This window comes from Lepidochelys kempii, chromosome 14, assembly GCF_965140285.1.
Source record: "Lepidochelys kempii isolate rLepKem1 chromosome 14, rLepKem1.hap1, whole genome shotgun sequence".
Classification (NCBI taxonomy): domain Eukaryota; kingdom Metazoa; phylum Chordata; order Testudines; family Cheloniidae; genus Lepidochelys; species Lepidochelys kempii.
In genome coordinates this window covers 4,177,134-4,202,050 of record NC_136393.1, presented here as the reverse complement: position 1 = coordinate 4,202,050, position 24,917 = coordinate 4,177,134, and the positions used below count along the sequence as shown (strand labels likewise).

Below are 24,917 nucleotides of genomic sequence, written 5' to 3'. Positions count from 1 at the left end.
ACCTTCAAATTGCATGCAGCTGACCCAGGGGAAAGGAAGGTTTATTAATGGATTATACTAAAGAACCAGGCACCTGGTGGGGAGAGGGAAGAGAGGTGTAGTCAGCAAACACACCCTACCTGCAACTGACACCAGTAAGCTGGAGACGAAAAACGTATCGCCTAAGGGCAGAAGGATTCCAGCAGCTCGTCAGATGGGACCCTACCCCTAGGAACTTGTTAAATCACCAGAACTGTGCCCACAGCAAGGCAAAGGCCTCTGTCACATATCCATCAATCTATCCTAGGTAGATACACGGCCCCTGTTAACATAATATCCGAGTGCCTCACAATCTCTCACGGGTTTATCCTCAGGCCACCTGCTATTATCTCTGTTTTATAGATAGGGAATGGACGATAAAGGACTTGCTCAAAGTCACACAATGAGGCTGTGGCAGAGCAAGAAATTGAACTCAGATCTCCCAAGCCCCAGACTAGTGCCCAAACCAGTGGGCCATGCTTCCTCTCTAGTATGGGAGCGAATCTCCCTGGGCCAACATGACCAAATGGGGCTTACAAAACTCCTAAGACAGCTTTCTCCATGTTCTTTCCCAGTAAAGACGCTCTCCATTCCACTGGAAGGGTCATCCATCTGCCATCGCTTTCCCACAGGACATGGACAGTCCGCTGTCACATTAGCTTTTTTGAGATACTCTTTACCTTCGTATCGCTTGGCCTATCTATCCAAATCTGACCTTCCACCCAGAATCCAATGCACCACTACCCAGGACCCTTTGGATCAAGCTGATGGGAGTAGTGTAACAGAGAGCCCGAGCTCCTGGCAGACTGTGTTCCGTCTATAAATCCTCAGCCACATCCCTGTAACAGAAGGCTTTAAATAATGCATTGGTACTTTTTTTCTTTTTAACCGCTAGATCATATTCCCCTTGGAAAACCTTTGTGAAATTCCCTTTCTGCATAAAGGGCTCAAATTCAGTTCCTACTGAAGAGAGAGAGGGCCCAGCCAATGTTTGCACACTGACCAAATTAGGGATTTCATTGCATTCCAAAATTGGCCTCATTTCTACCATCTCTGTCCCTCCGTAAATTCCATCTTCATTGATTCAATCCTCAGCACTCTGAGCCCTAGGGGGTTTGAGAGAATGGGACAGAGATGTTGTGTTTGTGTCTTGTTATTTCTTTAATTTCTCACTGCTACGATCCAGGCGATGGAGTGGGGCAGACAAAGACTCAGGTTCCTCTTTGCGACAGCCATGCCATGATTAAAGAACCCAAACTTCATGGAAAGAAATGGAGAACCACCAATAACTGATGCGCTCCAAAGCTGGGGCCCAGCCCTACACAGCAAATGGCCTGAAATCTGTGTGCCACAATGCAGTTACATTCAACATGGTCCTAACACCATGCACCATATGAAGTCACTGAACTGTATTCACACCCATCTACTAATCCCAGCTCTTCCTCACCCGCCCCCCAAACACACACACAAACAAAAAGGAGCTGCAGGACAGTCTTGTAGACTGAGCATGAGCCATTAACTGAAAATTTTCCATCCCAAATCACACTGACTTTGAAGTCGCCTTGGGCAAGTCACTTAAACTCTGTGCCTTAGTTTCCCCATCTTTAAAAGGCGGGTGGTAATCATCAGCCTCATGGGGAGGGGAAAGGAAGCTATGAGGATTCATTTCTTCGAGTCCATGAAGCACTCTCAAGAGATGAAAACGTATGCGCCCAGTATTATTCATTTAAAAACAAATCTAGGCAAGGAGCTAGGAAGCCTGCCAACCAGCCGACAGCCAGGCTTTGCAGTGGAGGGAGAGCTAATTTTGACATTTTCAAATAATCTGAAAGTGTAATGAAACGGTGCAATAAATCCCCCATCTCACAAAGCAGTTAAGCACGTGAGCGGTCCCCCGAAGTCCTGGGCCATCCACCAAATTCCATCCATCTAACTAGTCACGTGCTTACAGTTTTTGCTGGACCGGGGCCTAACTAACCTATGGTTTTGGTTTTGTTACCATATGTCCTTTATCCCGCTCACTGATTTTGTCTGGTTTTAAATTAAATTTGTAAACTTCTTGGGGCAGGGTCCTTGCCTGCCTGTGTGTTTGCACAGCACTTACTGCAACAAGGCCTGATCCGCACTGATGGCCTCCAGGCACCATCACTGCACAAATGAAAATGTATCAACGATGTAGAAGAATGAGACTAAGAATCTGGAGGAAATGACACTGGAATAAAGCACCCCAAAATTCCCTGGCGTGTCATTCCCCTCCCACTCTTTAAGCCGATCAAAAGGAAAGGAGCAGCATTTAGACTTTAAATTGACACCTCATTAATTGTTTTTTTCCAGCACACCAGTAACACTTTAATTATTTTCAATTCCTCAGCATAGCAAGCACCCACGGTACAAAGATGAACCAGAATAAACAAGGTCTAATTAAATACATAATGAATGTTCCACTGAACTTGGCATATATGAATATTAATTAGCAGGAGCTACTCCGCTGTCTGGCATTTCCTGTCCTGACCAATTTATTCTTTATGTTACCTGTTCCAGCTCAGAAACAAATTAACAAACCGTCCCCTGGCCTGCTGAAGCCAGTCAAAAACAAAAACTCAAGAAGCAGGTTTCTCCATTCAATTATCTTTCCCACACATTAGTCAGCCTCCCGCAGATTTGCCTGAAATGAAAGACAGACTCTTCGCCAAAACTTAAAGGCACTCGCCTCAAAGAGGGTCAAAGCAAACTCATCATCCCTCGGGGGATTCGTGGGAAGAGTGTGGCCCAGTACCTAGAGGACAAGATTGTGAATCAGGAGGCATGGGTTCTGCTCCCAGCTCCATCAATGCCCCAGCTGGGTGAACTTTAGCAAATTGCTCATTTAAGCGCTAATGATGCACTCGGTTCCACACCAGACAGTCCCCGCCCGCAGGAGCCTGCCATGTAGTGAAAGTCTTGATTACCCCATCTGCAAAATGGGGATTGCAACACTTGCTTACCTCCTTGGGAGGGCAAGTGCGAGAGCCTCATTGCTGCATAGTCGCTGAATGCTCTGAGATCCTTCGATTCAAGGGTGTGTGTAAGCGCTAAGCATTACTGTAAAGGACTATAACAAAAAACAATTAAAGCGAGAGAATCTGGTAAGAGGCAGAGACTCACATGGCCTCAGCCTTCACACAACTCACAAACTCTTCTTTTCAGGGAGGAGGGAGAAGCTGTTGCAGAAGGTGGGTTGCAAGTGGGGATGTGGGGGAGCGATCAGAGAGAGATGGGTGGGTAGGAGCAAGGGGGAGATCCCAGCATGCTGGCTAAGCTTTGGTTAGTCACCTGAACCAAACCATCAGCAGGCTGCCTGTCAGGAGTGCTAGCCTGAGGTGTTACCTTTACTACTAGGCAGGCATTTCTGCCATGAAGCTAATGAAAAGCGGCAGCTTCTCAGAAACAGCATCTGCAATTACACAGAAATTAACCCACCAGCTGGAGGGACTGGGCAGAATTTAGGGGCAATGTGTAAAGCGGGTAAGTTACACATCAGTAAATGGTTGCAAAGGGTTAGTATAAACCCCAGTCAGGGGTCTGGTACAGGAGCTGAGAGTGAGAAGTTTCATTAACTTAAACTCGCCAATATCCTCCGCTTAGCCACTTTCCCTCCTACCCTCCCCTTTTATGGCTGCGTGTGCAGATCACATCAGTCTAGATTCCCTTACAAGGATAGTTGCATGCTGGTAGCTGAATCTTAGTGTATGGCTGATGGTAGTACCTCAAGGCTCTAAGATCGGGGCCTCGCTGCGCTAGGCACTGTACACACGCGGTAAATCGGACAGAGGAGGGAAACGGAGACGCAGAGATGAAGTGACACAGTGGCAGAGCTCAGACTAGAAGCCAAGTCTCCAGAGTCCAGTGCCCTATCTGCTAGACTGCCCCATCAGACTGACCAGGTGCCCTGATCCTATGCCCTTTCCCTACAGCACGCAGCATCGCTCTGAGCAATCAGGCAGGTGTCCTGAAGATGCTCCTCGGCGTGTTTTCAGTAAGCTACAGGAACGTCGTGCCACCCATTCCAGCAATGCGATCCACTCGCCGTTCCATTAGTTTGGTGCCATATTTACTGCTTTTTTTTTTCCAGTTGCCCTTGGCAAAGTTTCTGAAAACTTTTTGCTTTATAAATCATTGACCACGTAGCTAGCCTTGCAGTCGCTACACTGACAACCAGGGAGGAAGCAGGGAAACAAGCCTGTAGATTTTCCAAGGCAACATTCTCCATAAAAAACAATGGACCAAAAGACCAATTGAATGAGAAAATTAAGCCACAATTGATCGGAAGCAAGTGCTCTGTAGCAGTGAATGCAAGACACCGGGGGCCTGAGTCTCCTCTGCTTTGCCCCTTCAGTAGCCTTTACATCCATGCAGAGTGACTGCAGTGTGGATGTAAATCTGGCCTCAAACTCAAATTCTCCACCTTCACCGCTGGGAGCTCTTTTACACCCACTTAGCACAGGTGTAAATCAGTACCCAATGTGCAGTGCAGAGACGAGTCACTCCCTGGGGGTCAGGGCTCCGGCGTCCCTGGCTCAGCTCTTCCAACAAACGAGGGGAATATTCACCTAGCAGGGGAGGTAAGAAACCTCGGCAAGGTGCTCGGAGATCCTTTGATGAAAGGCCCAACATCAGCAGCAGCAGCAATTGACACGAACACATAAGTCTGCTACCACCCAACGAATGTGATTTAGCTACGTTCACACTGACAAAGATGGCCTGCCACAATTTCATGAACCAGATTGTGATAACGGGTGGTAGTATGAGGCTACTGCAGGCAATCCTACCCAGCAGCCACGCAGTTCATGCTCACTCCAGCCTCAACTTCTCCAGTTTGCAACAAATCCCAAGAAAAACCCAGCAGCTCCATCCAAAAACCCAAGCTTCTGCACCGGGGCGCTCCCTGTAACACGCTACACGAAGCAAAGCGGCACCGCGCTGCAAGAGTGTGCGCTAATTAGGTCAGGCTTTCCACTGATAGGATTATAATTAAGGGGGAACATTACAGTGCTTACAAATCCCGCGCGGTGGAAAGAGGCCTCATCAAAGGTAACCTGCCGGAGACGCGACATGAGCACTGCTGAACAAGGCCAGGGGAGTACAATGCTTTGCAAGGGAAACCAAAGAACTTCAGTGACACTTGATTTTTAGTTCTTTATGTTTCCTTTTAAATGCCATGACATCAGGTCGGCACCCGAAGGAAATCCCCGTTCCAGGACAAGACAAAGATGGGGCAGATACGATGGTGATGGGCATGGTAGCTCTCTATAACCTTTCTCCCTAATCCCAATGGCCCCACCAGTTCCGCTTCCCTCCTCGAGGCCTTATCTTCACCTTGAGCAAGACTTCCCCCTCTTCCTACTCGCTCATCTGCGGCTGGCACCTTTGGTTTCTCCATGGCCCCCGCAACCCATGGCAACAGTGCAGAGAAGTCGTCGTGGCAACTCCATAATAAACGTTGAGGCCCCAAAGGGCCACACAACCAAGAAATAAAACAGGGATGCTCTTTTGGAAACAGAAGGCCAGGTAAGTACAAACCCCTCATCAGAGGGGTTTGCAACTGGCCTGCGAGTTACCAGCCCTAGAGGCTCCCAGTGCTATTGCTTCACGTCCTTAGACAGGGCATGCTGGGAAGCTGCCCAGGAGGCATGGTCCAGTGGCTAGGGCTTTGGACTAGGAGTCAGGAGACCTGGCTTCTATTCGCACCGCCAACGCTAACTGAGACTCTGGGCAAGTCACCTCGCCTCTCAATGCCTCAGTTGCACAAACTGTGAAATGGAAATAACGCTTGTAGGGGGCTTCAATATCAGTGGACAGCACTAGACGGATGTTACGCTCATTCACTAAGGCTGGCCTGCCTATGCAATGCTAAGGGAAACACACAGGTCAACGAGAAAGGAAAGCGAGCCCCCACTCTTCTAAGAATGGAGCTCAGTCTAAACACTGCCCCACACGTCGATACTGAAACCCATTCAACTTCTGCCCCGACAAGGCCGTTTCCACCTCGCATGCTTTGCCAGCCTGTCCCCTGGAAGTTAGTGAAATCTGCAGGGGCTGCATCCAAGCTGGAGCGGTATGTATCCCTGCCTCGCATGCACTTGATGGCCTCAGGAAAAGCAGCCATGGGGAAGACCGTATTTGTGACCCAGGGAGCCTTGCAGCAGGAGATGAACAGAACTCACTTGCTGAGCTGTAACAGATACATTCACAGGGCACTGCTCTCCCACACCACCCTAAATGTTAAACTTTAATGCTGTGACCTTTAAGAAGTAGGAGATAATTTCTGAGGCTCAATAACTGCCCAAGGGGGGCTTTGTGCAGTGTCAGAACAAAAAAAGGTTACAACAGCCCCTTCGAAGAGCACACTCCAGCAACGGAGAGATTATGGTCATTAACCTATTGCTTTGGGTGACACTTTGTTCCTTCCTTTACAAAGGTTTGTTTCTTCAGTGACAGTCAAAATAATCCACAATTCCTTAGCACACGCTGAGCAGGATAGCAAGAGAGAAATGCATGCAGGCACCTATTCACGCCTGTGCCTCCCGGCAGCTTCAGCTGAGGGATAAAATCCAATTATGCTGTTTTCAACTCAATCGCTCGCAACCTTTATCTTTTGGCTTCTACTTAAAACTGTGGTCACCTTTAAAGCAGCTACCGCCCTATCTTCATGCTGTTCATGAGCACTCCACACAGCAATTAGTGCAACTGCTCATTATTATTTGTTTTGCAGTAATGCTTAGGAGCCCCAGTCCCAGAGCAGGTCTCCACTGTGGTAGGTGCTGTACAAGACATAGTACAATGACAGTCAGTTTCCCTTTCGGAGGGGAGGGGTTTGCAAATGCAAATGGCGACGTCTTTGCTTTAAACTAACCATTACCGGTGTTTTTCTTTTAAAAAAAATGTCACTATTCCGAGTGATCTTAATTTTGGTAGTAGCTTGCACTTAGTTTGGGGCACGGACAACCTTTTGGTTCTGTGTTTGCAAAGCACCTGCCACTACCAAAATCCAGCACTGCAACTCCTAGGCACAGTACCACAAGCCAAATCATACATTTGAACAAAAGTCTGATTTGGAGGGATATGTGAATTTATGTCCCCTGGTTCTCCCAGACGGTAGAAGAGTCCATGTGGGAGGTCTGCTGCTCACCTGCTTTAATTAAAAGGGATTAAAATCAGTTTAATCTCCAACACAAAGCAAATGTTTTCTTTATTTTAAAAAACAACATTTTTTACAAATTCCTATTCAATTAAGATCCCACAGATTTTATTTGAGATCTCTGAAAGCACTGTCTGTAGTTTATTAGTCAGAGAACTCTCATAATTAAGACAAATTGTTTTCCTGTGCTGTAGTTTTATAGCTGTAAGCACAGATTTCAAGTTGTTACAACTCAGCAACTGAGTTTACCACGTATGGGATGTGCCAGATTGGAAGAAGCTGAATTAAAAACATCAGAAGGTGGAAACTGATTTTTTTTTTTTTTAAATCACAAACTACAAAAATTCCTGAGAAAGACAGAGAAAAGCCACTCAAGGAACCATGAACAGATTTTCCTAATTTGGGAGACCAGTCAGGATTTGCTTGCATACAGGGAAAGTTACACACAACTCATTTTACAGACACAAGTCTCACTGACTCAATCAAGTGGAGTTTTCTGGTGGAGATTCAGGCGTACAGAATTGGCCTAACTCTGCTCCCACCCAATTCAATGGTAAAACTCTCCCTGAAGGCAACGTATTGTGTCAGCACTTCTGAAAATTCATATGACCAACTCTCATGAGTTTATCCCAAGTCTCACGGTATTTGGCATTGAAGCCACTCCTAAAGCCACCCATGGCTGAAATCACTCTTATTAACTAAGAATCCCAGCTTTAATTTAAAAAGTGTTTAATTTAAAGAGAAGAGCTTGAAAATGTGAACCCCAAATGCCCCAACAGAAGAGAACAACTAAAAGAACCTCATCTTTATAGTTTTTTGCATCTCATGATAAAAATACGTGAAGTGAAGACTCCTATAAAGAAGATACATCAGGTACAGCTGTTCGCCCTCTTTTCTCGCACAAGAGAGCAAGGGGGCACGCAACAAGAAGCAGCAAATTCAAAACAGATGAAGGAAGGAAACACGCTTTCACAAAAGGCAGAACCAGCCTGTGGAACTCATTGCCACAAGGGATCATTTAGGCGAAGATTTTAACAAAAAAAGACAGGAGTGTTAATTGGGTAATTATCAGAGTATTAAAAAACCCCAAACCAAGAGTTTTTGAATGGAATATGGGCATCAATCAATTTAGATATCAAGTCACGAGGCCTAAGGGCATAAACTGATCAGGAGACGTTCCAATAACTTACTCCTGGGGGAATTACGCAGAATTTATGTCCCCCGCAGATTTCTTTACTTCCCCACAGAAAAATGACTTTTTGACAGGGAATCCACAAGAGCGGTCATGCGACCCTCCCCAGCAGTATGTTTCAGGTGCCTAGGGCAGCCATCAGAGGGGTAAATCACTGTGGGGCAGGAGGCGGGACTGGGGAAGACCCAGCTGGTGGCTCCTACCCTGCACCAGGCTCAGCTGATAGTCCCAGCTGGGCAGGATGGGACTTCTTCGTCCCCTGCACGGCACCTGGGGCCGGGTCAGACCCAACCCCCAGATTTCTCCCCTGGCTGCAAGAATCTCTGCAAACTCCCCCTGCCCCCAGCTTCCTGCACCCATTGCTTCTCAGCTGCAGGGGGTGGGGTCCCTGTACAGGGAGCTGCTCCCCCATCCACCCAACCCCCATGCATCCAGACCCCCTCATACTCAGACCCTCCTGCCGAGCCTCGCCGCCCCGCACTCAGAACAGCCCCCGACGAGCCCCACTTCCCCCTGCACCTGGACCACCCCGACAAGCCATCCGCACCTGGATCCCCACCCCACCGAGCCCCAACCAGCTGCACCTAGATCCCCACTCCACTAATCCCCACTCCCCCAGCATCTGGACCCTCACCCACTGAGCTCACCACCCCAGACCCCTCAGCTGAGCTCTATCCCCCTACACCCAGACACCCCCTCCCCGCTGTGTCCCCAACCACCTTCACCTGGACCCCCCTGCAGAGTCCCATTACCGTTGTATCCAGAACCCCCCAACAAGCTCCCACACTGAGCCGCCCGCACCCAGATTGCCCCACACAAAACCCTTTCGACCCCACCTGCAGAATTTTAAAATATTGTACGCAGAATTTTAAAATTTTCTTGGCACAGAATGCCCTCAGGAGTAATAACTGCCGACTGCTGAGTTTCTTGCATCTTCCTCTAAAACAGCTGACAGACCACTGGGCTAGATGGATTATTCCACTGACCCACCCAGGCAATTCCTGTATTCCTATCCCAGATCGAAAGGCTCAGCATGCTGAATTTACTACTTGCCTTCATCCACCCTCTGGTTTGTTCACACTGTAAAATAAATACTCTGCGCAATATGTCACTATAGCCAGTGCTAAACAATGAGATATAGCACACATAGGTTGGATTTGTGGCACCTGGGAGAATTTTAAATCAGAGATTCTTGGCTTTTGCAAGTTTAAAGCATCAACCCTAATGCTGCATTAGATGACATTTTATTTGCAGTTAATCTTGTACTTGCTCACTGGCCACTCAGTGATACAAGCCTGCACAAGCTTTCAAGCGGTTTCAATGAATCTAGAGCAGGTTTTCACAGGCGCATGATAAAAACCCCGGAATTTTTCCTACACCTGCAGCTTAGCACTGATGCAGCTACACCATGGTTGACACTTGCTGAAAAACAGGTACTAATTTTGCTAATACAGACAAGGCCATCATAGTCCTGGGATGCACAATTAATTAGCGTTAGCAAAGCGCTTTAAGATCATCCAACAAAAGGTGAAGCGGAGATATTATCATGCACCCTCTTTGGGATCACAGAAAGCCTAGTTAAGTGAATGCCTCCACCAAGAGGCAGTAGATGGAGAAATGAAGGACAGTGAAAAATGATTACAAGCTGAAATGAAACAACTGATTTCAACGAGACAAGCAAGCAACAGAAGGATGGAAAGAATGCAGTTTTTGAAATTCATGAGCAGAAAGCGCACACACACACCAACCCACGGCTACTACCTCCAGCTTCATATTTCTACAATTTTTTTGGCATTTGGCTCCTGACTGTCCTTGAAGTGGATACAAGAGCTGTGATCAAAGCCACATAATTCTGAGCCTTTTCACATGAGTCAACAGAACAGAGAAGCATCCAATAACAAAATTTAAAATTACAGTTCTGCCACAGCAGCAAGAAGCTACCCTTAAAATCAAAAAGCACACACACCAGAACAAGGAAACTTCCAGAGTTTCAGTTCTGATGGGAAGAGTGTCTTTTGTGTTTAGTATGCGGTAGCAGCTACCCTGCCACAGAGTGATACAGTCATCATGTTTTGGAATCCTGCTTTCTCAAGCGAGCACAGAGAATCCAGCATTTCAGTCTCCCCAAAGGCAAAGCTATGTAGATCAGCTTCCTTCTATCCCTCCATAACACAGGTTACACACGTAAATCAAATAAGAGCTCTTCTAACAAGGAAAAGAGATAGAAAGGGGAGGAAAAAGAGCACGCAAGGAAAGCAGACAAAGCGTTATCCTGTCTTACCCCCAGCATAACAAAGAATTACAAAGCAACTAAGTGTTGTCAGCTCTCACAATGTTAATGCCAGTCCTGTGATATCAGTTTTTCTTAAAGCCCCAGCTCCTGGATTCATGTGATTGTGAGAATCTCAGCTTTTTTTTAATTAACCAAAAAGAAAATGTTTCTGTCCCTCATGGTTACAGAGCAAAGCTGGAAATGCAACCCCTATCAGCACAAAGACCAGCAGACAAATAAAAAGCCAAACAGTCATTATTTTTAAGACCTCATGATTTTTAACTCTTGTGATTTGGGGGGATGGAGGAGGGGAGTCTGATATGATTTTTAAACACTTGGGGCTGGCAGTAGGGGGAGACCCAGGGAATTTAGAACACAGTGCAGAGTCAGGAGGCATTCTCCCGAAACTGCCACCTGCTAATGTATGTTGGTGATTCAGCCTTTACAGGACTGAATAACATGAACACAGACAAGCAAGACCAGCTGTAGTAGATTTAATCAAAAAGGTGCCCAGATGCTACTGTGATGGGAGCCATCTGCAATAATCAAACAGCTATAAAAAACAAAGCAGCCATTCCAAAATCCTTGATGTGGTGGCATCAACTAGGCTATGCCTCTCATCCAACCGAGGAAATGACATCTTCAAGAACAGGCCACTGCAAGTGACAAGGTGGGTAAAATAGTATCTTTTATTGGACCAACATCTGTTGATGGAAGGGACAATCTTTTGAGCTTCACAGAGCTCTTCCTTAGGTCTGGAAAAGGTAATCAGAGTGTCTAAGCTACATAAAAGGTAGGACAGATTGTTAAGCCCAAGAGGGTCGCACAGAAGGTATGATAAACACTCTGGTTACCTTCTCCAGAGCGGAAGAAGAGCTCTATGAAGCTTGACAGCTTGTCCTTTCCACCAACAGAAATTGGTCCAATAAAAGATATCACCTCGCTCACCTCATCTCTATCAGCTCCGGGGACCAACACGGCTACACCCACCCTGCAACTGAAAGCAGACAAGGTGCTGACCTGGAATGTTATGTATCGTTACAGCTAGAATGAGCAGCATAATTCGCCTCCAACTGCTACTTCCTGGGGTCAACGCGCTGTCTCCAGAAGTCTGAGATGCAGATGGGACTTCTGACTGGCTGGCTCCAACGCCCTTCCGCCTCTGATAGGGCTCCCCGTTTTCACCTCTGTCTGAGGGGGAAAAGAGAAATTGACTCGAGATCAGTTCGGAAGGGAGCAGGCTCATGCTGGGAACCATTTGCCCCACCCACAACCAAAAAACCGGCAGGAAAGATGCTGATCATCTGCAGCCTGGAGAAGGTCAAGCCTCCCTCAGCGTTCCACATCCGATGAAGTGGGCTGTAGCCCGCGAAAGCTTATGCTCTAATAGATGTGTTAGTCTCTAAGGTGCCACAAGACCTCCTTTTCTTTGTACGGTATTATAGAAGCTGTTTTGAGACTAACTTGATGAATCTACGTATTGAAATAACCATCGGTTTTGAGGATTGTCTGCCCCATTCTTTGCAGTTTGCCCTGATTGAGCTCCCCAGGACCCCAGTCACACAGGGTCTCAAAAAGAACCAGCCCATTTCAAGCCCCCATGCACAAGACCTGCCTCCTGGGAATCACAGGACTGGAAGGGACCTCGAGAGGTCATCTAGTCCAGTCCCCTGCACCCATGGCAGGACTAAGGATTATCTAGAGCAGGGGTTGGCAACCTATGGCACGCGGGCCAAACACGGCACGCGAGCCAATTTTTAATGGCTCGCTGCTGTCTGCCGGACCCGGGCAGAAAGCAGCGGGCCATTAAAAATCCTGCCCGGCCTGCCCTTTTCTGCCCCCCCCACCCACCGCCCTCTCCTTGCAGGGCAGGCAAGCTTCCCCCTCCCCACACCTGTTCCCCCAGCGGGCCGGATTCCTGCCCCTCCTCCTTTCCCTCCCTGTGGCTGATCAGCTGAGGGCCCTTGCTAGGGAGGGGAAGAGGTAAAAGCAGAGCTGCACCGTGCTCTCTGCTCCGGGGACCTTGGGGAAGGGGGTGGAATCAGGGCATAACCCCTCCAGCCCCCTGCCGTGAGCCGCTCAGGGCAGGGGGCTGGAGCACCCCCACGACTCCAGCCCACACCCCCAGCCCTCTGCCCTGACCCCTGCACACACCCCCATACCCCAGCCCTCTGCTCTGATCCCTGAACTCTCCTCACACACACCCAGACCTCTGCCCTTACTCCTGCACCCCCCCACACACACCCCAGCCCCCTGCCCTGACCCCTGCACCCCCTCTCCCGACCCCAGCCCTGACTCCGGCACCCCCCACACATACCCAGCCCTCCCAGCCCACTGCCCTGACTCCTGCACCCCCCTCAAATACCCAGCCCCCCCACACCCCATGCCCTGACTCTTACACCCCCCCCACATCCCCACTCCCACCCTGAGCACCAAACGGGAGCTCCTGCACACACACACACACACACACACCCCGTCATTCCCACCTGCACCCCTCGCACCAAATGGGAGCTGCCCAGGTAAGCGCTTCACACCCAAACCTCCTGCCCCAACCCTGAGCCCCCTCCCTCATTCTAGCTCCTAGCCAGACCCTGCACCCCAACCCCCAGCCTGCTCCTTCACCCCCAGGCCTGCTCTCAGCACACTCCCACCCTCATCTCAGTGCAGAGAGAGGAAGAGAAGGGCTAGAACCAGGGAGAAGGTAGATACCCACTCTATGTGGACAGGGCTGGGACTCCAGACTGGCAGCGGGCTGAGCGGGGCCGGCAGCCGGGACCCTGGTTGGCAGGAGCTGGCGGACAGAACCCCAGACCGGCAGCAAGCTGAGCCGCTCAGCCCACTGACAGTCTGGGGTCCCAGCCGCTGACCCCGCTCAGCCCACTGCCAGTCTCGAGTTCTGGCCGCCGGCCCCTTGCCAGCTGGGGTCCCGGCCACAGGCCCCGCTCAGCCCGCTGCCAGCCTAGGTGAACGGAACCCCAGGCCGGCAACCAGCTGAGCGGGCCGGCGGCGTAAGATCAGCATTTTAATTTAATTTTAAATGAAGCTTCTTAAACATTTTGAAAACCTTGTTTACATACGACAATAGTTTAGTTATATAATATAGAGACTTATAGAGAGAGACCTTCTAAAAACGTTAAAATGCATTACTGGTGCGCAAAACCTTAAATTAAAGTGAACAAACGAAGACTCGGCACACCACTTCTAAAAGGCTGCCGACCCCTGATCTAGACCATCCCTGACAGGTGTTTGTCTAACCTGCTCTTAAAAATCTCCAGTGATGGAGATTCCACAACCTCCCGAGGCAATTTATTCCAGGGCTTAGCCACCCTGACAGCCAGGAAGTTTGTCCTAATGTCCAAGCTAAACCTCCCTTGCTGCAATTTAAGCCCATTGCTTCTTGTCCTCGCCTCAGAGGTTAAGAAGAACAATTCTTCTCCCTCCTTCTTGTAACCAACCTTTTATGTACTTGAAAACTGTTATGTCCCCTCTCAGTCTTCTCTTTTCCATCTGTTGCTGAAGGAAGGCACCATTGTATTCAGTTATGTTTTCATTCCCAGGTTTGGAACATGTCACTGCCTATAGTCAGGGGCTGCTCCCGACCACCTTCAAAAGACTTGCCTCATTTTCATCTGCTAACATGTTTCCTGTTAAGCCAAGACTCTCAGACTCTCCCCAACCCAGGTTCCCAGCAGGACATTAACTGGCACCAGGCTCTACTTTGGCCAGCATTTTAAAAGCCCGTCAGTAAACTCCACGCATCAGGGCTGTGAAAGGACAGAATAAGCAATGGCCTGCACTATAATCAAGACCACTCAGAGAGAGTCTCTCTCTGTTCATCTTCAGTTTGAAAAGGCGAGAAGCAGCCAAGAAATTACATGGGCAGAAATTCCTGAACCTCACACAAGCAACAGCTGCTGCTTTGCACTAAAAAAGATTTGACATTTTAGATGCACTTAACTCTCCCCCTCCCCCGACCTCAGAATTTTAATGGCAAACAAACAAGTGCAAGAAGTCATCTGAAATTGTTCTGATTGAATGTCACTTGCTTCCCATGCCATTTCTAGGCAGGATAATGCTCATCTATCGCCTTGCACGTTGCAAAGCATGGATTTTCAATGCCAATTAAGAATCTTTGCATAAAAGTGCTCATGCAGATTGACATCCAAGGTCACCAGAGGAAAGGGGGTGTGTGTGTGGTCATTTTATAATTCACCTCATGCCATCTATAATGGGGGGGGGGGGAGGAAAAGCGCTTAAAAGCATTCTGAGGAGAGTCTCAACAGCAACAAAAAATACTGTCGGGATTAAATTTTCAACACCAAAGAATCAGCACATTTTAGGGATCAGAAAAACAACAGGAAAGCTGGAAACAAAAATCAGACGCCATGTGACCAGCCAGTTCTTCATGGATGTCAGCATGGCAACCACCACAATGTACCACGCTCCTGGGGTATATCTGACTGATGTTACCCAGCTCAGCAAACTTATCTGCTCACAGATACTTGCACTTCTCTTTTAAAGCAACATCTGCAGCCACGATGGCTGTCACAATACTAGCAAATAATACACAGGACCAGACACCCGGTCAGCCCAAAACTCGAGCCAAGCCAACAGTTTGTGCTAACATTTGCTTGCAGGATTTCATTCCTGTCCAAGGATAAACAGAACTTTATTTGTCAGTGGGAAAGGAAAGCCAAGTGAGTGATGCAGACCCGATAGCGGGGATTAAAAACCCGAGAGTGGCTTTTTTGATGTATAGCCAGTGCCCGGGCTTAGTTTGTTTATTTGCTTTTAACCGGGTAGCTCTTGCTTGTGTTTTTCAATAAGTTAGTCCTTGGGCTATGGAGCTTCCTACTCAAACATTCAAAATCTGGGACTGCGTAGAACTTGAAAGGTGGAGTAGATGATCGCAAATAGGAATGAGAGGGAGGGCCAATTCTGCCCCATCTTCTGACCAGCTAAATAATCACCAGGCGTTACAATAAACTACGAATGTGGTTGAAGACTCCAAACGTGAATGGAATCTTCTGAGCCTTCACCCAGACCTGTAATGCCCACAAGAGCATCACTTAATTGCAGAATGGCCACGGTTCAGTATTATCTATCCCCCAGCCATGACAGCATTGTGTCCCCATAGGATATTTTTCTGTACTTTGCCCAGCCTAATTCCAAAATTTCCAAGCTCTGGGGCTCTCTGTCTCCCATGGGAGATTATTCCACAGCCCAACAGATATGCCAAGAAAATTTTCAGCCCAAACATCCCCTCTCTAGTCCATTGAATGCTTCCTTCCTTATGCACCATGTTTATCCTTTTCAGGTAATGCCCCTCTTTGGCCTCCTGCCTTCTACCACCACTCGAGATGTTCAACACTATGGGCCATCGCCAGGGCACAGGGGACAAACAACTCTTCAGAGAAGATGGCAGAAAGAGAGAGCACCACATGTATGGGGAGAGGGCTGAAGCTTTCTGGGGCTGCAGTTTAATAGGTGCTAATGGTGTGGACAGTGTGCCCGAGAAGGGAATACAGCAGGGGTACCAGGGAGTTTGGGCATATGAAGGACCAGTGGTAATATCAAGCCCTGTAGCTGAAGATGAAGACGTGCTGGACCTCACTCACCTGGGCTGCAGTTGGTGTTCAGAGAAGCGATGCACACTGTTTTCTCGCTGGTGAGCGTTTAGCTCTTTCGGGGTCTTTGATGTTCTCTATTTATTTTAAGACTGAGCTGCACAAGAGCAGATGCACACACTCTGCAGAGAGATGAGGGAGCTCAACTTCGGCTTTTAAGAGAGACTGCGCCCGGCTTCCCACTGGGTGGAGCTATACAAATGTACACTAGCTGAAGTTCTGGACTTTCACCCGCCTTTTCTATGTAGGCTGGTTCTAAGATATCCGTTGTGCTCATGCCTCTAGTATTCTCCTTTTGCAAACGTTCTCCTGTAAGATCAGACATTTTGCATGATGGTTTACCTCTTTGACCTACAGTGAAATTTCATTCCTAAAATTCAATGGGGGGTAGGTGCCCAATTTTCTCAGACGTCTTTGAAAATTTCAGCCACGCTCTCTCCTCTCTACCGCTCAATTTGGAAAATGGGCATAACATCCCTGTGCTGCAGATATTGTGAGGATTCACCCATTAATGCCAGAAAAGGGCTCGGCAAGAGAATACCCTCGTCTGATACAACTGCTTCCCCTCTGATCAATTCAACAACTAATCCAACCGCTGCATTGGGCCTTTTCTAGTGCATGGATTTTCCTCGTTGGCCGAGGTGAGACATTTCCACCATCTCGCATAAAAGATGCAAATATCAGCTGGGGAGCAGAGCAACTCTAACGAATATTCAGAAGACAATCTGTTGCCTAAGGATTTGGAGTCAAAGCACTTACTTGGTACCCAGATGTGTTGGCTCATCAAGCTCATCAAGCAGACAGTGGGCTCAATTTTCCACCAGTGCTCATGTTTCTCAAGCAGTTTAACCTTCTCAGATGTCCAGGTTGTACAGCTGTTGGGCCACCGATTGGGTAGCAAGCCAGTTGCCAAAGTCTAATTACGTGCTTAGAGGGGCTGGTTTAGTTTTAACCTCACCCTTCATCCATTTTACCTTATTCTGACAGTAACAGAATCAGATTATGCAAACGCTACAAGTGAAGCATAACTGCAACGCAGAGCATTAGTGTTGCTTGGGGCATGCGATAAAGTGTATCTATAGCAACCCTTTCGGATATTCCTCTCTGCATGTGAGCGTACGATAAATGCAGATTCCAGTATCATTGTTGCTCCTTTTTTTTTTAAAACCCAGATCAAAAAACACTAACACACACACACATACACCCCTAACTTGTAACAACGCAATGTTACCTTGGAGGCTCTTTCATCTCTTATAGAACCATTTCATCTCCTATTGTGTATCGATGAGCGCTACATACAGAGAGAATACAGAGAGAGGAAGAGCGTGATGATTGCATCACTAAATGTTCCTGAATATATATATATTTTAAGCTTCATGATGCAACCTGCCCTTAACCCTCACTTAGTGTTTCTGATCTTTGGACACTGATTAAAATGTACGATGGGCCAAGAGGCTGATCACAGGACTGGGAGCCCAATATCTCTGCCACAATTTCCCCTATCTCTAAAGCAGCAATGGTAGTCATCTCCTGGGGTATGGAGAAGGTTAATCATTGCTAGCAGACAGAGCACAATATGAGCATAACATATTCGTATGCCTGATAAAGGACTTAGGAGCACATTCCACTGACTTATTTCACAGATCCCACAGTGCATTACACAGATGGGAAAATATCATTCATTAACCCCATATTACAAAAGGGAAAATGAGGTACACAAAGGCTAAAGGACTTGCCCAAGGGCATGTGGTGAGTCAGTGGCAACGCTGACAAGAGAACCCAAGTCTGCAGATACTCAGCCTGGTGTCCTAGCTCATTCAGAGTTATTAAGGTCAGAAGGGACCACTGTGGTCATCTAGTCCAACCTCCTGCATGACACAGGCCAGAGAATCTCACCCAGTAATCACTGCATTGAGCTTACAACTTCGATTTGAGCTAGGGCATAAAAAAACCACAGTCTCAGAGCCTGGGTCAGCTGGCTCAGGCTATGGGGCTAAAAACAGCAGTGTAGACGTTCAGGCTCAGGCTGCAGCCTGGGCTCTGAGACCCCACAAGAGGGGAGGGTCTGAGGGTATGTCTACATTGCAATTAAAAACCCATGGCTGGCCCCTGCCAGCTGCCTCAAGCTAAGGGGCTGTTTAATTGCAGCGTAGATGTCTGGGCTAGGCTGGAGCCTGGGCACCAGGGTCCTGCGAGGTCCGAGGGTTCCAGAACCCAGGCTCCAGCATGAGTCTGAATGTCTAGTTCATTCTAGACTGAGATGTCCCTTAGCCAGAAACAACTGGCCCGCGCTGGGTTCGAGTGTCTAATTACAGAGTCCACACCTTCAGGGTCCAGACTCCAGCCAGACCATCTACACTGCCAGAACATCGAGCCTGCAAGCCCAAGTTAGCTGACCCAGGCCAGCCACAGCCATTCTGCTGGTCTTTTGTTGCCGTGTAGCCATACCTCCAGACTTGGGCAGTCTTCAAATAATGGAGACTCCACCAAGTTCCCAAGTAAATCGTCCCAGCCATTAATCATCCTCACTGTTAAAGATGTGTGCCTTATTTCTCCTCTGAATTCGTCTAGTTTCAGCTTCCGCTCACTGCATCTACCTTGGGTTTTTTCTGCTAGATTAAAGAACTGCCTCCTATCAGAAATTTCTTCCCCATTTGATACCTGTAGACCATGATCAAGTCACCTCTTAACCTCCCTTTGAATACTAAACAGAATGAGATCCTTAAATCTCTCACTATAAGGCATATCTTCTCGACCTGGTAGCTCTTTTCTGAACCCTTTCCAAGTTGTCCACAGCCTTTTTGAAGTGTGGACACCAGCACTAGGCACAGGATATCCAGTAATCACTTCACTAATGCTGAGTCAATTCTGTGGTAAGATGAGGCCCTGAAACATAAACCCTTGTATCAGAGGCCTGGTACAAACCTAAGGCCTGAACTAAAGGAATGGTCAAGACTTTGCCAACATAAAGCCAAGTTAAGCTGTGAGCCAGAGGCAGGCTCTGCCCACAGAAGCTGACAAGAAGGAGGCTGATGTTGCAATTATACACATACCTAACAGGTACTAAGCACTAGTAAGATAAACATGTGCCAGGATGGTACCAGAACAGTCCAGGACTAGCACATTCCACACAGCTAACAAGGAACAGGCTGACCCATCCTAAAGACAGGGTCAAAGGAATAACACGATGGATAGAGTTGTTTTGTTCAAGGTGAGCGGCGGCAACCTAACACGTAGAGGGGTTGCACCTCTGTATGTCAGGACCAACATGTAACTTGTTGGTACTTGTGTATAAAAGGGTACCCCTGAAGAGCTGTTTTAGTCTGGCCTAGGGGGCAGTGGAGAGTCCCGTCACTGACTGAGCCGGTCCATTGTCGGGGGCACATGTTCGTAATATGTCCTGTAGAGTCTGCAGGGAACGATTACTGTTACTATTACTATTACTGGCTTCGTTTGCCAATAAACCTGGCTGGGTGGCCTTCGTCCCTTATAGGAGTCTGTGGTCATTGAGGGTTCTCTCGGGGTCTGCTGTGTCAGCGATCTGCAGAGCCGGGGCAGCACGCAGAGGGAACGCATGCACGCAGCCGACCGGTATCTACATTGGACAAAGTAGAGCACCACACCGGTGATGTCTGACAACAAATACCGCCTCATCACACCTTCCCACCTCCTCCTCAGGCAGAAAGATAGGAAGCAAAGAATATAAAGGAATAGGATAAAACCCCTGATGAACTTTATTTGATACCCTATGTCCTCCTGTCTGAAGCCCAGTTATAATGGCCAGTTACAGGGCCAGGATGAGACATATTAAAAAAAAATCATGATTTGTCTGCTACCCAATATTCTGCATGGCGCTATCAGGCCCAATCGAAGAAACTGCATCAATTCATAGCCCCATAGCACAAAGGGAGCTTTATCTCAGCAAGCTCCCTCATCAGCATCACCATTATGGGATCATCGTCAGGTCGGCTTCCTTGACGTACACCCCCAGTCAATGCGAGAAAGGAGGGAAATCATCTCTAAGAGATGGAGGAGACAATGCTTCCCCTGATCAGTGGTATTCAAGGCATGGAAATGTTATCCAGGCAATCAGCAGGCACTTGTTATGCCCAAGGCCTCCCATCTGCTGTGTGGGGCTAGATAGTTTTGCTGAACGTGCTGCAACTCGCCTTCCGATGTTTCTTCCTGTGCGTCCAACCATCAGCTGTTGGAGCACAAGTTCAGACCCTGTAAGAGCCCTTGTGCGCTAGCTAGAGGGACACACACAAGATGGGTCTACACAGAAGTTGGAAAGTGAGACTGCAGCACACACAGACCAACCTGGCTTTGAACAAAACTAGCACGAGCGAACGTAACTCAAGCTAGCTTTGCTCTAGCTAGATCGAGGGCACGTCTATCCATGCAGCCGTCATCCATCCCGATTGCACTAGAGATGCACCACGGAGAAAGGGGCCGCACTCAACGCTGGGGCAAAACTCCCATCAACTTGAATAGAGCACAGAGAGGCCCTACTCCGCCCACCTCCCGGCCCTGGCTAGAGTGGTCTGTGCAGGCAGACGAGGGGTCAGGCAGACCCTCGCGGAAAACGGTGCGCAACACACTCCAAAAAAACAGGAGCTGGCTTTGGGTGAACCCTGCCAAGGGGTGGGCTAACTCTGCCAGCACTCAGGGACTCAGCTCACAGGGCACGTTTGAAAAGAAAGACGGCGCGTTAACACGGTTACTAGTTAAATAAGGGTGAAAATAAAAAGCACTGGCATCTGCCAAGCCTGCAAACCCCCACACACACACACAAAAACTCCCCACCCCAAAAAAACAACTTGCAGAAGCTCAGGTGCAGGGGTGTTCTGGGGGCAGGAGAACCATGGCGCGGACATCCCAGCTGCCAGGGTGCAAACTAGCAAAACCCCACCTGCACTGAGGGCCAAATCAGCCTCCTGCCACATCCCCTCTGCCCCAGCCCTGACTCAGGTCCTGTCTCTCTAGCTGCCAGGCAGTGCTGCTGAGCAACACCACACAAGGTGTCCCTAGTAAGCGGCCCGGACAAAGCCTGACTGCTGGAAGCGCTCCTCTCAGTCATGTCCCATTTTAAAAGGCTGGCTTCCCGCAACGGGGCCGTCGCAGGCTGAAAGCTGCTTATGGCTGGGAAACTAATCCAGCTCCCTGTAACAGCACCTCTGTGAGACCAGCATAGCCCGCAAAACAGAGAGCGACAACTAGCCATGCATGGCACTGGGGACATCTGATCACAACACAGGGGCTTTGGGAAGGGGTGGGCAGCCTGTTTTCCCCTGGTAATCTCTGGTCACCTCCATTTTATAAATGAGGAAACTGCTGCACAGAGAGCGAAGGGACTTGCACTTGCCCACAGTCACACAGCTAGCCGTCGGTGGAGCCAGGAATAGAACCCAGATTTCCCAAGTTGTAGTCCTTTGCTTTGGCCAGGAGAGCATCCTTCCTATTTTTCAAGCCTCCGTGCTGCTGCTTTTTTTTTTTGACAGTGGAAAGAGAGCTGAAATATTACCTGCATTGCCAAAACTTGACTCTCAGAGCAAAAAACAAAGTCAACAACTTTGCTTTGGCACCAGTTCTGTTCAAGAGCGAGTTAATCTCTTTTCCTTTCATTACAGTCTCCCCTTCAGCTATTTTTCATATGCTATTGCTTTTGGACCAAATTAGCATCTAATTGGAGAGAGAGCTCTGAGCGCATCAGACATCCAAAAAACTAACACTCCCTCTTCTCTCCCCTCCAACCATTCAACGAAAGCCCCAGGAGAAGAGAAGAGACCGTTCATGTTACAGCTCAATAGGGCCGTCAAAACTGGTAAGTCCATAGGAAAAGAACAGTCTGTCACTCAAGCACCTAAATCCTTTTTACCTATTTTTGTTTGGCGTTTTTTCTTGTTTTTAAGGAGCACCATTTCTTATTCCCCCATCGCCACCCCATACGTTGTGGGTTACATAATGAGGCACCAAACAGTCCATCAGGTCTCCCTGAACATCAGATGACAGTGATGGGCACCACAGAAACAGCTACCAATAAAGCGAAAATAAATTCGAGAGAGGAGGGAAAGACTGGGAAATATTCAGGACCAAACTTTCATGCTGTGCTTGGCCCAACACCTATAGCCACCTTTCAGCAATCCTGAGCCTAGGGCCAACCCAACTGGATTAATTTACACTGGCTGGTTTAATTTACACTGGCGAACATGCCCTTCTGCCCTGGTCACACCTGCAGTGACCTCCGCACCTGGGGAGACGCGGAAAGAGCTTAAAGCTGGCAGCCCTATGCCACCCAGACATGCCCCTGCACCTGAGGAGCTCCCAGCTGATCTAGTAGGGCAGCTTTAACATCCTCCTTTATGCCAACTAAGTGGGCATAAAGTGGACAGAGCCTGGGGCCAGGAACAGGTCTTTTGTTTTAGGCCATAATTATCTGCAATTGTCAGAGCCACACAGAGATTCTGTTACCGACCTGGGACCATAATGTAACACTGCAGAGTGCAAGGCGGGTGGGGGGTGAGGAGTCGGGGTGTTTGATGCTGGGTTTATTTTTTAATTAAAAAAAGGGGTTTTTAAGTGAACTCGTTTAAGCTTCGGGCCCAGCCTTGACAATCTTCTCTAGGGGAAAGGGTGTGTTTAAGACCCTGTTAGCTAACAAGTGGGAAAATACTAGTGAAGGAAAGACAGCCTGTTCACACACGTTAACAGGTTGAGGTAAACCCCGGTCACACACATGAAAACTACAGATGGCCTTGTCTTCGCCAGCGTTTTCCCTGGTGTTAGTTACCACAGGCTCGCTAACCCAGCATAAGCACACCCCTTTTTCCCAGGTGAAGACATGGCCTCCAGTCCACAAGGAAGGTGGGGTGAAAACATCAAGTAATACATGGGCGAGCTCCTGTTACCATCTCATGGGCCATAACACTCACAACTGCTCCCCCAAGGATAACAGTGCATGAAGGACCCAATCAGAATTTCCCAGCCTGGCCTTCTTGCCAATTTAAAAATCAGAAAAAAAATTTAAAAAAAACCTCACACACTTTTTTTTCAGCATGTCTTCAATTTTATATGGTTTAATGCCGTGTCCCAGGAGCAAAGAGCAACAATCTCCTGACTCCCATTCCCTTTCTTCATTTTCAAGCCCAGAGGATACCAAGTAGGCCCACTGATGCAGTTCAAGGGCAATTACGTGCTGTTTTGTTTTGATTCGCTTTCCCCTTCTCCCTACCCTCCCTTCCTTCAAGTACCTAAAAGAGCAGAAATTAACCATCATCATTGTGTATAAAACCAAAAGAAAGGACACTGAAGAGAGGCCATGCTCCATAAACATGGGTAAAAGGGAAAGTTGCTTACTTAAGAATAGAGGCCTTTCCATTGGAACACACCACACAACGCACCAACAAAATGTGTATTCACATCTCAGACGTTATTACTTTATTTTCTTTTGCCCTATTGTGTCCCACATTAACCAGAACAAAATTCAGACTATTCAAGACATTGTCTGGCCAAACCTTCCTTTCCCACCAAGCCATCCTGCTGTCTCTCTGGTTCTGCCAGGTCCCAATTATCCACATAGATTTGATGTCTCCCAAACAGGTTCAAATAACTACACTTCTATGATTTTTTTAAGGCGAGGAAGAGAGCATGGCTACCATATGCAAAGCACGGGTGCATGTATATCTTAACCCAGCATGGCACCAGAGATTAGCAGGGGATTTCTGCGATCAGAGACCTATTTTGGCTATTGAAGTCCATAAGCGCTACTGGTTGCCCAGCATTTGTGAAAAATGAGGATGTGAAGAGTCCCAATTTTGGAGTGCCCCAAATCTCTAGGTGCTTTTGGAAAAAGCTTTGGCCTAAAGGCAGTTTAGCAGAAGTTATTCTTTTGCAGCCCATCAGCCAGCTAACAAACAGCTCATCCTCCCACCATGGCGATATCCTTTGCAACGGAAATCAGATGCTGGAGCCTGCTTGTCACTAGGGGTGCAAGGTTAGACATTCACATCAAACTCAATTAGCCTCTGGCAATGGCTTCCAGCAGAGTTTAAAGAGAAACCACAGAGCTATTATACTTGCTATTTTTAACCTGCAAGTTGGCTTTGAGAAGCTGTGTCTTGGGCTAGTATCAGCTACCTGTTAATAACCCTAAGTCTTGGAATGGGACCCCCATTTTCTATTCCAACCATCAACAGGAGTCTTGGCCTTTTTCATGCATAGAGATAAATGCACTGAGCACTAACGCACAGAACCGGGAAAGAAGAATCAGGACTCCGGGGATGCAACCTCTTTGTGCCTCTGTTTCCCCATCTGAGTTTAAGGCTACCTGACTCACAAGCCTGATAAGACTTAATATTTGCAAGCAGTTTTGAGATCCCCAGATGAAGCGCGAAGCTTTTTTGGCTCTGGAACTCCCACTGGCAAATACCCATCTCCATCACCCTTAAGACAGACACACAATCTTTCTACAATAAAACTCAAGTGGCTGCCGCTACTGTTGTGTGGTTACAAAGGTTACATCTACACAGCAGCGAGCCCCTCAGCCCAAGCAACAGGCTCGGGTTTGCAGGACCCTTGCTAGCGCTCTACACACAGCCGTAGACGCCGCACTTTGAAGTTGCAGCTGGGGCT

At 48.1% G+C, this 24,917-nt stretch overlaps 1 protein-coding gene across 9 annotated transcripts in view; it reads right to left on the bottom strand.

Annotated features, from left to right (window-relative positions):
- Nucleotides 1-24,917, bottom strand: part of SLC39A11 (solute carrier family 39 member 11) — a 404,617-nt gene that overhangs the window by 252,480 nt on the left and 127,220 nt on the right. For 8 of the 9 annotated variants that reach the window (XR_012154971.1, XM_073312119.2, XM_073312121.1 and 5 more), the window contains one exon: nt 11,680-11,850. The exons of the other annotated variant lie outside the window; for it this stretch is intronic. Coding sequence is in view for 7 of the 8 variants with exons in the window: in XM_073312119.2 (XP_073168220.1) it covers nt 11,680-11,850 (171 nt within the window). In the remaining variant the exon portion in view is untranslated. The remainder of the gene's footprint in view (nt 1-11,679; nt 11,851-24,917) is intronic. 9 annotated transcript variants of the gene reach the window in all.